This window comes from Sarcophilus harrisii, chromosome 6, assembly GCF_902635505.1.
Source record: "Sarcophilus harrisii chromosome 6, mSarHar1.11, whole genome shotgun sequence".
NCBI classification, from domain to species: Eukaryota; Metazoa; Chordata; class Mammalia; order Dasyuromorphia; family Dasyuridae; genus Sarcophilus; species Sarcophilus harrisii.
In genome coordinates, this window is record NC_045431.1 from 231,110,864 (window position 1) to 231,128,718 (window position 17,855).

The following is a 17,855-nucleotide window of genomic DNA, read 5'->3' on the forward strand; positions in this document are numbered from 1 at the left end:
CCCCTTCATTCTTATCATGGGGAACCTGAGATCCTGAGAGGGGGCTTGCCCGGTGTCACATAGGTAATCAATGTCAGAGGCTCCAGAGCCAGGATTTCCCCATTGTACCATACATAACTGCCTCCCAACATTTTGGCCAACAAGGTTAGGCTTAACATTTCCCAGAAGCCACTTTTTTATAATGTGAACAAAGACACTGATTGGGCTCAGACATTGTATTTGATGTACATGTCACTAAGCCCTGGGAAATTGCCCGTTTGCTAATGGGTGGACCCTTGCATGCACTGCCAAAATGCAGAGAAAAGCTTGATTCAAGGACTATGTAATTAAGTTAATAATGGTGGCTGATACTTCTGCAGTACTTTATTCCTTACAAAAGGAGTTTTCTCACCCTGCAAGATAGGTAGTAGCTTGAGTGCCTCCATTTGACAGATAAGGAAACTGAGACCCAGAGGCACAATGTAACTATAAATACAAGGAAAGCAAGTGATAGAGCCAGAACAAGAATCCAGATTATTATTTGTTCAGAGGGCTTTGGATTTAAAGCTGGAAGAGGGAGAGAGGTATATCTAGAATCGTGGTTTAAAAACAAAAAAGAATCAATAAAATTTATTTTAAAAAACAGCTCATTGCCTCATTAGGATCATAGATTTGGAGCTGGAAGGGATGTTAGAGATCATATAATTAAACCTCCTTTAACAGCCTCTCTTGCTCCAGGTAACACAGGAACTAAGAAATAGTCAAGATTGGAACCCCGATTCTGTGACTGCAAACTCAGCCCTCTTTCTACCCCTCCAGTTCTCCATCACCGGATGGATTCAAGCAGAGGATGGACCTGTGTTTAATAGTTGTTTCTTGATTAATTTGACTATGTTTCAGGGATACTGAAGAGTTTATTCCTGGGTTATTGGGGTGGGACTGCATGACCTTGAAAGTGCTTCCCCATTGACATTCTGGGGTTCTTTTAATTCTTAAAAAAATAGGGAAACTTTTATTTACTCAATAAAAAAGAACACGGTGTTCAAGAATAGGCATTTCAAAAATAATGAAATGTTTGTCAGATCAAGCTTTCCTTTGCCTTTTTCCAGGGCCTGTCTGCCCATCTGTGTGTGGGCTGTCTCATGCACACAGGCTGTAACTCACCCATCTTTTTGGTAAGTAGGAAGGGAATTACTGGCTGTACTCAGTAGCACAACCACAGAGGTCCCATTTGGGCTCTGTGGTCAGAGATCAAAGGCTTTTTTTCTCAGTATACAGTAACTGTTTAATTAATGCTCACTGAGAGACGACCTGACTGACGGCACAGGGATCGACCTTCCCAAACACAACCTTCCCAAACACCTTCCAGAGTCATCTGAACCCACGACTGACTGAGGGTGAAATGGGGAGAAGGAGGGAGACAGATGGAGGAGGGTGGGCGAGACAAGGAAGACAGGGCTTGCCATCCCGGCGGAGGCTACATCTGGAGCTGGTGCCACATGGCGATCTGCCGGCGGGGGTTCTTGAGCATCTCTTCCCAGTGGCTGCGCTGGGTGCCAGAGGAGTGCAGGCCCAGGCTGCAGCGGCCGAGCACGTGGCTCTGACCGGCCTCGTCCTGGCCCAGCATTTCCAGCTCCACGCTGGAAGCCCGCAGGAGGTCGTCGGGCACCTCGAACATAATCATCTCATTCCACACTGGATTCAGCTTATGTTTGGCCCGCTTGGTCTGCTTCTTCTTGAGTTTCAGGGCCTGATGCTTCAAGGTCACCTTGACGGAGACATCTGCAAAGGCATAAAGGTGGAGGGGAGGATAAGACACACAAACTGGTGAATTTTAACACTGCTCTAGAGGAGAGCCATGGTGCCCTCCGAAATTTCCTGGGGCCCCAGCTTAGACAACAGCCAGGTAACAGGAGACAGAATGGAACTAACCATAAAATCCTAGAATTTGGAATCTGGGAAAAATCTGGGGGGCTCACCTGATCCAGCCTCCTATTTTATAGAGTTGAAGAGCATAATGTGCACCAAGGAACCCAACTTCTCACCCATACATTCCTCCCCCTCCATCCCTTTATTCCTAGGAACACTGGCACAGAGATTCTCTTAGTGGGATTCCCTTTTGGGGATTATAGATTTTAAGCTGGTAAGAACGTTGGACATGGCGGACGTCCTTGCTTTTAATTCCTGCTGCTGAGAAAGGCTGAAACCAGTGGATTGCTTGAGCTCAGGAGTCTGAGCTATAGCAGGCTAAGTCTATTGGGTGTCCATCAAGAAGATGAAGAGCCGGATGGTTGTGTGAATATGTGTATACATATTGGATCTGGCATGTAAAAAAATAAAAGAAGAAGAAGAAGATGAGGAGCTCCTGGGATCAGGAAGCCTCCTGAGGTATGGAAAACCAGCCCAGGTCTGAGAGCTACTCACAGTCACACATCAGATTCTGCTAAGTGAAGGGGAAGGGTTTCAAACATGGCACTGTGAGAATCAGAGATGAAAGGGTCATAGATTTAGAGGCGTTCTAATTCAGCTTCTTCTTTTTACAGAACTGAGGCCCAGGAAGGGAAGTGACTTCATTTCAATAATTGGGTTCAATAACCATTTATGAAGCACTTACTCTGTGCCAGGTACTGTGCTAAGCTAAGCACTTGTCCAAGGTCATACAGATAGTAATAAGTATTTGAGGAGGGCTTTGGATCCTGAATCAGCAGCTTTTCCTCTGTATCAAAAGGAGAGAAAGAGCTGAGGATGGGGATGGGGAGAAGAGAGATGGCTTCCTGGAGAAGGCAGCCCTCCAAGTGCAGATGGGAGCTGGGAATAGCCAGCACTCATCCTCTTCTCACTTGTTTTCAATGTCCTTCCAAATCCATTGAGATGATGCGTCTCCTGGCTGAGTAGCTGCCTGGATCCTCTCATCTGTTTTCTTGTTCTTTGAAAAAGACTTTTTCAGTTGGCTCTGCACGCCTCACTTTAAAGCTACAAGAGATCTGAGAGATCTTTTCCTTCATTTAACAGTAAGGGAAACAAAGCCTGAGATAAGCAATGACTTTGCCAATCATAGACCTCAAATCAATTCCAACATCTCATTTTACAGGTGAGGAAACTGAATTTTAATACTGCTCCTAAGGTCACCCAGATAGTAAGTGTCAGAGATGGGATTTGAACCCAACTCCTCTAAGCCCAGAACCACTATTCTGCTTGCTTCTTAGACTTCAAACCCACCTCTTCCAAACTTCCCACTGTTCCACATTGCATACCCAACCCAAGCCAAAGTAGACCTCCCTTCCATTGCTGCCTCTTTCCTTCCTTCCCTCCCTCCCTTCCTTCTTTCCTTCCTTCCTTCCTTCCTTCCTCCCTCCCTCCCTTCTTCCTTTCCTTCCTTCCTTCCTCTCTTCTTCCTTTCCTTCCTTCCTTCCTTCCTTCTTTCCTTCCTTCCTTCCTTCCTTCTTTCCCTCCCTCCCTCCTTTCCTTCCTTCCCTTCCTTTCTTCTTTCCTTCCTTCCTTCCTTCCTTCTTTCCCTCCCTCCCTCCTTTCCTTCCTTCCCTTCCTTTCTTCTTTCCTTCCTTCCTTCCTTCCTTCCTTCCTTCCTTCCTTCCTTCCTTCCTTCCCTCCCTCCCTTTCCTTCCTTCCTTCCCTTCCTTCCTTCCTTCCTTCCTTCCTTCCCTTCCTTCCTTCCTTTCCTTCCTTCCTTCCTTTCTTTCCTTCCTTCCTTTCCTTCCCTTCCTTCCTTCCTTTCCTTCCTTCCTTCCTTCCTTCCTTCCTTCCTTCCTTCCTTCCTTCCTTCCTTCCTTCCTTCCTTTCCTTCCTTCCTTCCTTTCTTTTCCTTCCTTCCTTTCCTTTCCTTCCTTCCTTCCCTTTCCTTCCTTCCTTCCTTCCTTCCCTTCCTTCCTTCCTTCTTCCTTCCTTCCTTCCTTCCTTCCTTCCTTCCTTCCTTCCTTCCTTCCTTCCCTCTTTCCTTTCTCCCTCCCTTCTTCCCTCCCTCTCTCCCTTTCTCCCTTCATTTCTCCCTCCCCGAGAAAGAAAAGATTCTGGACACTGCCAGAAGCTTCTCCCAGAATTTTAAGACCATGGCCAACATAGGAATTCACACTATTCAAAGTTGGAGCAGCCTTTAGGACCATCTGGTCTAACTGTCTTATATTCCAGGTAAAGAAACTGAGACCCAAAGTGGGGAAGGGGCTTGGCCAAGATCACAAAAGGCAAAGTTTCAATCCCAGATTCTCCTAAAATCAAATGTAATATATTTCCCATTATGCTCCATTTTCATATATAATCTAACAGCCAAAGCCAGTTTCAATGAACTCAGGGTTATGGAAGCTAATGGGAGAGTAATTACAACTCAATGTTTATTAGTATAATTATCACCCTCGGGTGGTTAGTGCTTCCCTTTGCCAATAGTATTTGAGAGATAAGTAAGTGCTGTAAGAGAATTGACCTGAGTGAGTTATAAAAAAATCCAGTAAAGGGGCAGCAAGGTGGTGGGTGCAGTGGACCGAGCACCAGCCCTGAAGTCAGGAGGACCTGAGTTCAAATCTGGTCTCAGACACTTTACACTTCTTAGCTGTGTGACCCTGGGAGTCATTTAACCCCAATTGCTTCAGTAGAAAAAAAAAATCCAGTAAATCCAATAAACATGTATTAAGCACCTACTCTGTGCCAGGCACTATGTTAGGAGCTGGAAATAACTATTAATAAAAAGAAACACAGTCCTTGCCCTCAAGGAACTTACAATTTAGTGGGAAAAGACAGGCAAGATCTCCATTTTGTAGCTAAAAAGGTCCCAAAAATCTAAGACAATCCCTAAAAGATGTCATGGAAAGATTGTCAGTCTAGGAATCATGGGACAAGACTTCTTATCTCAGGCTTATACAGGTGATCGCTCCCTTTCAGAGTACAGTTTCTTCCTAACAATTAGAACTATTGCAAAGGGGCTGCCTCTGGACGAGGGGGGCTGCCCCTCAAGGGATATTTTCAAGCAAAGGCTGAGTATGTACTCATTATGGACTCTGGGGAGCTCATTCTTGATAACACGTTGGACCAGGTGGTTGCTGCCATCCCTTCCCACTCGGAGGTTGTATCGTTCTCTGATTCTCCATTCTGGGAGCCCAGTGGGGCTTGGGGATAATGACCGAGAGATTCCCGTTCTCTTGGTATGGTTTAGTGGGAAAATCTATAAGTTGGGAGACAGGATCCAGATTCGAAGGGGCTCTGTTATTTGTTAGCTGTGAACTGGATGTGTCACTATTCCCTGAGTCTCAGTTTTCTCTTGTAAAATGAGGGAATAGAAATTAATGACTTCTGGGGCCATTCCAACTCTCATTTCTAAGGTTCTGTTCCTTCTGAGTCACACCATTGGCCCATGAGCCCATACTAGTCCCAAAGGAAGATGATTCCTCTCAGAGACTCTGGGAGCCCTGGCATGGATAAAGAAAGTCGCAGGCTTCTGAGTCTGAAAGATGGCCATTTGGGTGGGCACTCTGGGCACACCGGTCCTTGTAACAAGCAGATTCTCCCTGTCTCAGGCCCCCACACACCTTCTGCCATCGCATAAACTCAGCTGGTATGGGAGAACTGGCAAAGGAGAAGGAAGATTGGAACTAGACAAAGGTTGTGTCCCCGATATAGTGTCCAGATGGCTGAACTTGGGATCAGGAAGACCTTAATCCAAATGCTGTCGGGCATAATTCCTAGGTAAGTCACAGCATCACTTTGTGCCTCAGTTTCCCCACAAGTAAAATGGAAATAATAATTATACACCTATCTCCTAGGTTTATTGTGAGGATCAAAAGGGATTACACATACACACACATGTATATAAAGTATTTTACCAACTTTAAAGCTTTGCTAAATGCTAATTATTGTTGTTGTTATTCTTATTATTCACCAATGAGTGGGTGTGTATGTGGTGGCAAGGAAACCAACATATTCTTATAGATGAAGTTCTATAAATGGCTACAGTTGAAGGAATCAGGACTAGAAAAGCTATCTAGGCAATAAAAATACAGTACACAGAATAGGCAGCTGAATTCAGAATCAATGCAGTGATCAGCCCTGACTCCAGAGAGCATAGAACTGGGATGCTAGATATGGTACAGGAGGGTGGACCCGCTGCGAGGTCATTCACTCCCACAGACTTGTTTTTCTTTGACAGGGAAGGATTGTGGGATGGAGAAAGGAAAAGGCTCCTGGTGAAGAAATGAAAGACAATTCTAAATCTAAAAAACTATGCTTTTAACATGGTTTGTGAATGTATGTGAAGCAACCTGCAAGAGGATAAGGGTCTGTGTGTCTGTGTGTGTGTGTGTGAGTGTATGAGTGTGTGCATGTGTGTGTATGCTAGGGTATATGTGTATATGTACACTTATGTATGCAAGTTTACGTGTATATACATAGCCAGTGCATGTGTACATAAATGTGTGCAAATATATGTATACATGCATTGTGGTAACAAGTGTATATATGTGTTATATATGTGTGTAGGTATACATGTGCATGCATACATATGTAGCCAGTGTGCATGTGTACATATATATATATATATATATGCAAGTATATGTATACAGGTATTTTGCAGCAAAAATACATGCGTGTCATATGTATATGTGTAAGTACATATGTTCACCTCTACATATGTAATCAGTTTATATGTATACATACATATGTGCAAGTACATGGATGCATTTATTGTGTAGCAAGTGTCATGTGTATTGTGTAATCTTGATGTGTATATATGCATGTGTGTGCAAGAATATATCTGTGCATGTGTACATGTGTGTGTGGAGAGTGTATACGTGTGTCCATCTTCAAACCCAAGTCTTTGGATCCAAAATCCTGCTGTGCCACACGCCTGCCCCTTCAGGCTCTCTTCAGCCAGGGCCCCGGGGGCTTCCCTTCCCATTGCTCCCAGTGCTGCCCTACTCACCCTTCCCCAGGACATCTTTGGATTGGTTAGAATGCAGATTCTTCGCCTTGATCAGGACCACGAGGAGTCGGTTGGCCGCCGGGAGGTAGCTGATGGAGAGAAGGACTTCGCCGGAGCCAGTGGCCAGGGCCTGGGAAGGGAAGGGGACATCCATGTGAAAAGGTCGATTCCGAGCCGGCTTCAGTCTGAATGAAGCAGGATCGGCATCAACCACCTATTATGAAGTCTGGTGATCAGGAAATCTTACAACCATGGCAACAGTAGTTCATCAGTTTTCTATCCAGATCCTCAAATCAGCAGAAAGAGCATCAAGTCTGGACTCAAAACCTAACTGGTGTGTGTGTGTGTGTGTGTGTGTGTGTGTGTGTGTGAGAGAGAGAGAGAGAGAGAAAGAGAGAGAGAGACAGAGACAGAGACAGAGACAGACAGAGACAGACAGAAACAGAGACAGAGAGACAGAGACAGAAACAGAGAGAGAGAAACAGAGGGAGACAAAGACAGAGACAGAGAGACAGAGACAGAAACAGAGACAGAGAGAGACAGAGACAGAAAGAGAGAGAGAGAGAAAAACAGAGACAGAGAGACAGAGACAGAAACAGAGAGAGACAGAGGGAGACAAAGACAGAGACAGAGAGACAGAGACAGAAACAGAGACAGAGAGAGACAGAGGGAGACAAAGACAGAGACAGAGAGACAGAGACAGAAACAGAGACAGAGAGACAGAGACAGAAACAGAGACAGAGAGACAGAGAGAGAGAGAGAGAGAGAGAGAGAGAGAGGGAGGGAGGGAGGGAGAGAGAGAGAGAGAGAGAGAGAGAGAGAGAGAGAGAGAGAGACCTTGAACACATAATGTCCCCAAATTATATGGTCCTATTTCCTCATCTGCAAAATGAGAGGAGTGAGTTGTCATTTCCAAGGTCTTTTCGGCCTCCAGGTTTTCAAAATCGTTAGGTAAAAATTAAGAAGCAACTTGATCAGAGGAAGAAGAAAAGAGTCAAATTTAAACTAAGGTCAAGCAAGCGTTTATTAAGCACTTACTATAAGCCATCCATACATCCATATGTATATGTATGTATATATGTATGTATGTATGTATACACACATACACATACACTAAAAGCAAAGCAGCTCTGCACCGGAGAGTCAAAGACAATAACTGGGAGAATCCCTCTTCAACAGGAGCTCACTATTCCAATAGAGGAGATAAGAATTTATACAGAGTGTCCCAAAAGTCTTTGTGCATTTAAACTAGTAAAGCTTTATGTACATTAAGACTTTGGGGATATTGTGTGAGTATATATGGAAAAAAAAAGAGAGAATCATGAAATAAATAGAAAGTCATTAAATACAAGGTAATTAAGAAGACAGGACATGAGCAGCATCACTTTTAGTGAAAGGTTAAGTTTGAACATTTTTTTAGAGGAAGGCTTTCCTTTGTGAGAAAGGGAGTGAGGTTCATTTGGTTGGATCACAGAGTGTAAGCCAATGGGCTAGAAAGATAGGTTGGAGCCAGGTTGTGAAGGGTATTAAAAATTAAATAGAGGAATTAATTTTTTAAAAAATTTTATTTATTTTATTGCTTTATTCTTAATAATATTTAAATAGTTTTATTTTTTATTTTTAAATATTTTATATTTTATTTTTATTAATAAATATATTCTAATTTATTAATCATTAATAGTAATTTTAATTAACCAGTTAAATTGATAAATATGAATAATAATTATTATTTTAAATAATGTTTTAATAAATATTATTGAATATTTATTAAATATGTAAATATAGAAACGCATATTATCTAGAGGAAAGAGGTTATGACATAAGCAGGGGTATGACTTGGTGAATCTGTGCTTAAGAAAAATCACTCAGTGATATGGAAGATTGAGTGGGGTAGTGATAGAAGGCAGGGAGACCAAGCAGGAGGCTTGTTTATAATCCAGACCACCAGCAATGAGGGCGGCAACTGCATGAGGGAGAAAGAGCTGGGTATGTGTTAAGGACCATGCCTGGATGAAGGGACAGATCGGTTCTCTGAGATCCTCCACATCTGTGGATCATAAACTTGAAAGAGCTGCTGGGCAGCCTTGATTGACACAGGTGTTGCTTGTGGACTGGGAATGAGATAAATTGGAGGCAGAGGGAAGAGGAGAGAGGTCAGACAAAGCAATGGCCTCTCAGTCTCCTTGTATCATCGTCATCCTCTCACGTGAAGAGACCCATTCTACAGGTCTGAGTTAGACCCCTAGCAGCCACTGGCAGGGGACTCTCCTATCACAACAGCTATGAGAGGTAGAGGGACAGAAGCTGATTGGCTACGTGGGATGAGGGAACAGGAAGAGCTGAGTGTATAGAACAAGGATATGAACCTAACAACTTGGAAGAATACCTTCAGCAGAAAAAGGCAAATTTGGAAGAGGAGAAAGCTTCGATATAAGGGAAGCTCTTTACACCTGGGGAGTGTGAAGTATTTCCAGAAACTCCCATTGGAGATGTAGGGCTAAAGTCAGAAGAGAGACTTCTCACTCTAAAGTCCCTGTGCTCCTTCCACCATATGATCCCTTAGCTGGTCCATGGGAGGAAGAGAGAGGAGAAAGATAGAAATACTGGTAACGGGGGAAAGCTTGAACAAGTATATATAATTGTAGTATATAATTGTAGATAATTATATAAGCATATAATTGTATATACTATAATGTAATGTATAATATAATATGTATATAAGAATAGAATATTATATAATATATAATATGCATAAGAAAGGATGAGCTCAACGATCTTAGAAAAAATATGGAAAAACTTGCATGAAATAATGAAGAGGGAAATGAGCAAAAACAAGAGAACATTGTTACAGTAACAGTAATAGCAATATTTTTTAAAGAATGACTTTGAGTGACCAAGGTATTGTGGTTATTATAAATATTCAAATTAACCATAAAGGACAAATGAAGGAAGATGCTCTCTGCATCCAGACTTGCATGAAATAATGAAGAGGGAAATGAGCAGAAACGAGAACACTGTATGTAATAACAGCAATATTATTTTTTAAATGACTTTAAACATGTCTATAATAAACACCCAAATGAACCATAAAGGACAGAAGGAAGATGCTATTGGCATCCAGAAAAAGCAAGGACAAATAGATGTATCAAATAATTTTCCATATACATATACCTATTTGTGGTAACCATCTCTAATGAAGGAGTGGGGAAGGAAAAAAGAAATTTACATGATAATTGTCTTGTATATTTGAAAGGAATAGCAAGTTGTACATAGTAGATTTGCACTTTCATTTACAATCTTTTTTTATTGTACTGTCTTATAGAAACGCTTGTTTTAATCCATATAAATACAAATTTAAAAAAGAAAGATAGTCATTTCTATCAAGCAAGGGGCTAATGTGTTGTTGAGGGGATGGATTTAGGGGGGGAGGCAATCGGGATTAAATGACTTGTTCTGAGTCACACAGCTAGTAGATGTCTGAAGCCAAATCTGAACTCTGGTCCTCCTGACTCCAGAGCCATGTCCTTATTTTTCCATGTGAGTCATTTCAAAGAAAATCCTGGAAGTGCCCCACAGATATGGACTCCAGAGGAACTGATGAACCTCCTTCTCCTCCCTCCTCATTCTCAGCAGCTCCTTCCTCTCCATTCTATGACTGATAGAGAGTTGAGCTCTCTTCCCTTTGCTACCTCCTATTATTCCTAAGTAGGGTGAGAGCAAGCTTATTCCTGGGGTCCAACTACCTCTAGCAGATGTCAGGCTGTGAGTGGGAGCAAGAGCAAACAAAGACTTAATAAAATGTGTGGTGAGTGGGTGATGGTCAACAGAGGCTGCTGATGTGTCACTTCAGGAGGGACTGTGGGAAATGATGCGCTTCCGGAAGTAGAAAAAGCTCTCCTTTCTTTAGCTCTTTCTGGGTCACCAGCAACTCCCTCCCAAACAGCTCTTCCAGGGAGGTTAATCTCATTCTTCAGATGAAGAACCCCGGGCTCAGGGAGGGAGGTGTGATGTCCAAAGTCGGAGCTGGTGAGTCACAGAGCTGGGACACAGCCCTAACTCCTTTCTCCACTGTACCATGCTGTTTCCTTTCCAAAAAGCAATGCTGTCTAATTATAACATGGTGGATGGAAGAAAAGACTTAGAGAGGCAGGAGTTAGAGATCAATTTCTGCCTCTGAAAGTGATTTCTCCTCTTTGACTTCAATTTCCTCATCTGTAGAATGGAATAACACATCTAGCACCTCAATCACTAGGAAATCATGACGATCAGGGGAGACAATCCTTAGAAAAATTATTTTGCTAACTATAGGCGTGTCAACCCTACACAAATATAGGGTGGCCACCCTGTATAACAATAGTAATCATCATCATCATCATCATCAATATAGTGCTTAAAGAGCTACAAAGTGCTTTATAAATCTTTTCTCTCTGGATCTTCAAAACAAACCTGGAAGGCAGATGTTATTTATTACTATTACTATTGTTGTCATTATTATTATCATCTCTATTTTTCAGATAAGAAAACAAAAAACAAAGATTTTTGTTCAATAATAAAATATTAGTGTTACTTTATAGCACTTTTATGTATGTATCATATATACTTATTTAAGTACTTGTTGATTTCCCCCATTAAAATGTAAGCTCCTTGAGGACAGGGACTGATTTTTCTTTTCCTTTTCTCAACTCTATGCAGTATCTATGTACACAGAAAGTACTTAATTAATGCTTATTGATTTCATTGTTTAGATAGCTAAAACTTAAAATACAATTTTAGTACAGTCTTAGATTAGGAATGAGAGGGTATCAGTTCAAAATTCTCACTCTATGTCTAAATACCTGTGGGACCTCTGGAAAATCTTTCACTTAGACCTCAGTTTTCTCATCTGTAAAATGAGAAGGGGCAAAATGAGGTCCTTTCCAACTCCAAACCCTATAACCATAACATCAGCACCAAAAGGAAATTTAGAAGTCCTTCATTTTACAGATAAGGAAACTGAGTCCCAGAGAGGGCAGGTTATTTGTACTGAGTCACACAACTATTTAGTGGCTGGACTGAGACTTGAAAGAAACATAAATTCAGATCCTTAACAGCTCCTTGAGGGCAGGGACTGTTTTTGCTTTTCCTTTCCTCAATTCTTTGTACAGTGTCTAGGTATATAGTAAGTACTTAATAAATGCTTATTGATTGATTGGGCAGATATCTAAAACTTGAAATAATCTATTTTAGTATAATCTTAGATTAGGAATGAGAGGGCATCAGTTCAAATACTCACTGTCTAAATATCTGTGTGACCAGTGGAAAATCTTCACTTAGACGTCAGTTTCCTCATCTGTAAAATGAGAAGGGATAAACTAAGGTCCCTTCCAACTCCAAATCTTATAACATCAGCACCAAAAGAAAATTTAGAAGTTGTTCATTTTACAGATGAGGAAACTGAGTCCCAGAGAAAGCAGGTTATTTGTAGCAAGTCACACAACTAATAAGTGACTGGACTGAGACTGGAGAGAAACATGAGTTCTGATTCCCATCAGCCCCTTGCTGTTTGTTTCTCACACCTGCCTGACCCATTCTCTTCCATCAGAGGATATGCTGACTAAAATAACTCTTCTCCCCTTTTCATTGTTTCCCAGCCCTTTTTCTCTCTCCTGCTCCCTTGTCCCTCGCCTCCCATTCTCAATGAATGATTCAAGTTGTGCATTTCGGCAGCATACAGCTCTCCAGGGTCCCCGGTGACGCAAACCTGACTCTTCGCTGAGCATCTTCCGGTAGAATTAGGGCACAGCTTTCACCTACCACTCTTCCTGCTCTTAACTCCTTCCTGCCCGGATATAGCATCTTGGCCATTGTTTTCATGGTACCTGCAGAGTATCACTCAATCAGGGAATGAGTGACTTGCCAGCCTTAACCCTGCCCTCCTGCTGAGAGCTCATGCTAGGAGCCTTGTGCTTCCAGTCTGGATCAGAAACTTGAAAGGGTCTTAGCAGCCATCTAGGCCCACTCCCTGTTCTGGGGAGCTTCCTTCTCTTATGTACTCCCTGAGGGTTTTTTGGCTGCCATGTCACAGACATTTGTGTGTGTGTATGCTGAATAATAATGACAATAACTGATGATTACATTGTGTGTTTAAGATTCGAAAAGAACTTCACTTTTGTTAAGTGATTTAATTTGGGAAAGATACTGGGGTAGCAGAGATATAAAGGGCCTAGAACATAGAACATAGAATGGCAGAACTAGAAGAGAGCTCCAATGTTTTCTCTTATATAGAGAAATTGAGAAGCAGAAGGACCTTTAAAGATAACCTAACTATAGATTTGGAGCCACAAGGGACTTCAGAGATTATGGAATTGAACCTCATTTTAGGGATGAGGAAACAGACTCGGGGAAGTCAAGGTTCTTGACCAGTCACACAGCTAATGAGCATGAGAGACAAGATTTGAATCCAGATCTTCAGATGCTAAAGCCAGCTATCTTTCCACTGATCCATATTGACTATTTTTATTTTATATATGAGGTCCCAGTGGCAGCTGGGAGGGACCGTAGCATACAGAGTACCCAGCCAGAAGTCAGAAAGACCCGTCTCCCTGAATTCAAATCCAACCCCAGACACTTAGTGGCTGTGTGACCCTGGGAAAGCCATTTAACTCTGTATGACATTTGTATTCCTAGGTCAGAGATAAGGTTTCCTATAGGCAGAAGTAGAAAAAAGCCCCTAATACTGGAGGGAATTTTAGACTACAAAAAAAGTCAGAAGTAGAAGGGTCTTTAAAGATTGTTCAAAGATTTAGAGCTATCTTCTCCCACATGAGATGGGGAGACTGGCGCTGGTAACATAGGAAGAGGATTTAAGGAATTATTCTGCCTCTGAGACCCAGGCCCAGACCTTTCAATACCTCTCATCATATTTTCACATTTTCCCCCACCCCAAATTCTAGTGAGACTGGTACTCCATTTCCTCAGTGGCTTTGCTAATCCCTGTCCCCAACTCTGCCAGATATTATTAGCACTGCGGGCAACTAGAAAGTCTCAAAAGCCATAACTGAGGAACACTGCCATCTCCAGGGATGGCGTGCTTATTAACTTAACAAGCAAAAATGTAAGTCCACCACCCCAGGCCTGCAGTCAATGATTGTCCAGAAAATCTGAGTGAAAAAGCTTATTACATGCCAGGCTTCAGCTCTGGAGTTGATCTGTGGTCTCAGCTTCCTACAAACTTGATGGACTTTCTAAGACCAATTCTTCATAGTTAAAAGGGAAAGAGGGAATTACAAAAGCACAAGCAATGGGCAAGGTGGGAAGCATAAGTGCCTAGTTCTCTCATGAAATTCAGTCATCTATTTGAGGGAGGCATCTGCCATAAAAGTAAATGTGGGAGAAAATACTGACTGGTGGTTGGAAACTTTTTCATTTGAAAGTTCAAATTGGCAGGGCAGCTAGATAGTGCAATGGATAGAGCACCGGTGTTGAATTCAGGAGGAACTGAGTTCAAATCTGATCTTAGACACTCAATACTTCCTAGCTGTGTGACCCTGGACAAGTAACTTAAGCCCAACTGCCTCAAAAAAATATTGGAAAAGACTTTGAGTCTGGAAGGGGCCTTAGAGAATTGACTGTCAAAGCTAGAGAATTCTGTATTTGTATTCAGAGGGTGCGAGTTCAAATCCTATTTCTGATGCTTCCTACTTGTGGGACTCCCCACCCCAACTGTGTGTTGCTAGTGGCCGCTCTCCCCAGATTACCTTATATTGCTTTTGTATATAGTCTGCACATATTCAGAAACCATACTCTTTTTCTTTGTTACACTGTAAACTTTGTGAGTAAAGGTTATTGTGTTCTTTGTTTTTGTATCCTAGTGCCTAGAACCTTGATTAGCACTTTTAATACATGTTTGTAGATGGATTAATCGATTTAGTCCAATTCTTTTTTATTTTTATTTTTGCTGAGGCAGTTGGGGTTAAGTGACTTGCCAGAGTCACACAGCCAGGAAGTATTAATGCTGTTCCTGTTTTTAACCCTAACATCCCATGCCTCTGGACTCTCTGATTCAGTATTGGCTTGATAAATTCCTTAGCTTTCTCTAGGAAAACCTCCAAAAGTTCATGAAGTCATAGGATTATAGTTTTTTAGAGATGGAATCAATATCATCTAGTTCAATTCTGTTGTTACATAGGAGGAAACTCATTTTATAAAAGAGGAAACGGAGACCCAGAGAAATTGGAAAATCACTTAACCTCCACAGGCGAGGGAGGAGTTGGCAATGGGCTGAAAGGAAGCTGGAAGAAAACCTAAGGATTCCAAGAGATGATGTGAGGAGGAAGCATATAGGTAGCACGGGGGCAAATAATACAAAGGTGTGGAGATGGGAGATGGATCATGGTGTGGGCAGAACAGCACAAAGTTGTTTGGCTAGACCATGGAGGGTGGAGAGGAAAAGTGGAAAGTGTAAAAAGACTATAAAGGTAAGAGGAAGCCAAGTTGTAGAGAACTTTAAATGGTGGGCAAAAGAGATAATAGGGAGCCATTGAAGTTTTCTGAGGAAGGGGATGATATGGTCCTTTCAGAAAATTACTTTGGCAGCTCTGTAGGAGCTGCCCACTTGCCTGTAGGAGGTGAATTGGAGTGTAAGAAGATTAAAAAGGAAACTATTGTGATAGTCCGGGTAAGAAGTGATGAGAGACTTAACGGAGTGACAACTGTGTGAGTAGGGAGAAGAGAGCATATAAGACAGAGATGGAGATGGGGGGTAAGATTTGGGAGATGTTCAGAGAGGATGGGGAGGATGTTGTAATTAGGAAGCTGGATGACCAGAAGGATGCCCTTGGCAGAAATGAGTATTTGAAAGAAAGGTGGGTTGGAGGGGAAATCCTGAGTTCTGTTTTAGACATACTGAGCCTGAAATGTCTACAGGACATCTCATTTGAAGTGTCCTTTAAGTGGAGAGGGAAGAACTGGAGCCAAGGATACACACAGTACCTCTGGATCTTGAACAGATCTTGGCAGTATCAGGAAAAGAGATGATAATTGAGTCTATGTAGCTGGTGAGACTGCAAAGACTGAAGAAATGGGCGCCCAAAAGAGGGTTCAGGGATATGACGTGGGTGATAAGCCAACAAATGGTTCTGAAAGACAGTTGCAGACCTAGAGCACAGAGTGTTCAGGAGGAGGCAGGATTGACCGTGTCAGATATCGAAGGATGAGATCTGACAAAAAGCTAGGAAATGAAGCACTCATTGGGCACTTGGGAGAATGTAATTTTCAATGGGATGATGAGTTTGGAACCACTTCGCAAAAAGTTAAGAGAAGGGCAGTTAGATGGTACAGTGAACAGAACACGGGCCCTAGAAGAAGCAGGACTTGAATTCAAATACAGCCTTGCTAAAAAAGGGAGGAAGCAGAAATTTTAAGTGAATGTAATTTTTCGAAGGATTTTGGCTGAAAGATAAGGGATTTTAGGTTTAATGGAGATGGTGGAGTCTTAAGGAGCAATGATAGTAGCAGGAAGGGACTAGTTGATGGGGAAAGATGTAAGATTAGAAAGAGGAGAGATGATAGCTGGGCAATCTGTTGGGTAATAGAGGATTGATGGGGACCAAGGGCAGCTAGGTAGTGCCATAGTGCACCGAGCACTGGGCTTGAGCTCAGGAAGACTCATTTTCCTGAATTCAGATCCAGCCTCAGATACTGGGTATGTGACCCTGCTCAAATCATTGAACTCTTTTTGCCTCAGTTTCTCCATCTGTAAAATGAGCTGGTGAAGGAAACGGCAAACCACTCCAGTATCCTTGCCTAGAAAACCCCAAATGGGGTCACAAAAAGTCAGATGTGACTGAACAACAACAATGAAAGGGTACCAGAAGGAGGGTTGGATTCAGTATGGAGAAGGGCCACCTCTTCATCAAAGACAGGCATAAAAGAGAAAACTGGGGGAGATCCAAGATGTGTAGGCAGGTAAGGTTGTTAGATGAGGAGGAATGTGGAGGGAGCAATTCATAGTAAATGACCTGATTTTGTAAGTTAAATATAAATTATGGAATGGGAGTGAATGAGATACTTAAAGAGAGAAAAGAAATCTAGAACAGCTGGTGGGGAGGAGGAGTTCTCGGGTCCCTTCTAGCCCCCCAATCTGGGACTCTGGAATTGAATATTCACCTGTTTCATCCTCACAATGACTCTATCCTCTCACAAGCCAAGTAACAATATTAATTCATATTTCTATAGTGCCTAAGGTTTTACAAAGTATCTTATAACTACCCTGTGGGAAAGGCAGGAGGGATTAAGATCCTTATTTATCAGATGGAGACACTGAGTTTTGAAAAAATGAAGTGACTTGACTAAGGTCACACAGCTGGAAAATAATTGAGTTGAGTATCTGGTCCAGATCACGTCACAGGCTTTTCCTCTGCTTTCATGCTCTCCATCAGGCTGGATAGGAAAGTCTACCTTTTTTCCCTACCAGAAAAAGGCCCCAAAAGCAGAGTGGGATGGACATACCTTGGCTGAGGTCTTCAGCTCCCCCCACTGGGCTGTCCCCAGGGGTAGCCCATCCAGGTGCAGCTGGAGCTCACCCACCACGCTGTGCCGGGAGAACCTGTCGCAGGTTCTCAAAGTCAAGGTCAAGGTGGCCGCTGGCCGCTGCTCCTCAGGAAGGGGGAAAACCAGAGTCTCCTCCCAGGTGGTATGTGGCAACCTCTTCTTCAGGGCTGTCTGTGCCTCAACAGTGGCCGACCCACTTGCCAAGCTTCCTTGGATGTAGCAATCACAGCCCACATCATGGTCCGCTGTCACAGCTGCAGGAAAGCAAAGGGACAGGGAATAAACAATGAAAACAGGATTGAAGCCATGGCCAGCAAGGGAATGTCCTGTGCTGTGTCATAGAATGGGACTGAGGAACTCTGGGACTGAGAGTTCACTTAGCTAACCCACCCCGATCTGACAAAGGGGGAACCAGAAGCAAGGAACA

At 42.6% G+C, this 17,855-nt stretch overlaps 1 protein-coding gene across 1 annotated transcript in view; it reads right to left on the reverse strand.

Annotated features, from left to right (window-relative positions):
- Positions 1–227: 227 nt before the first annotated feature.
- The window catches only part of SYT13 (synaptotagmin 13), a 50,501-nt gene continuing 32,873 nt past the window's right edge, over positions 228–17,855 (reverse strand). The window contains exons 4-6 of the mRNA XM_031941338.1: positions 17,387–17,682; positions 6,899–7,028; positions 228–1,761 (exon numbers count right to left, since the gene is read on the reverse strand). Coding sequence (XP_031797198.1) covers positions 1,457–1,761; positions 6,899–7,028; positions 17,387–17,682 — 731 coding nt within the window. The 3' untranslated portion in view covers positions 228–1,456. The remainder of the gene's footprint in view (positions 1,762–6,898; positions 7,029–17,386; positions 17,683–17,855) is intronic.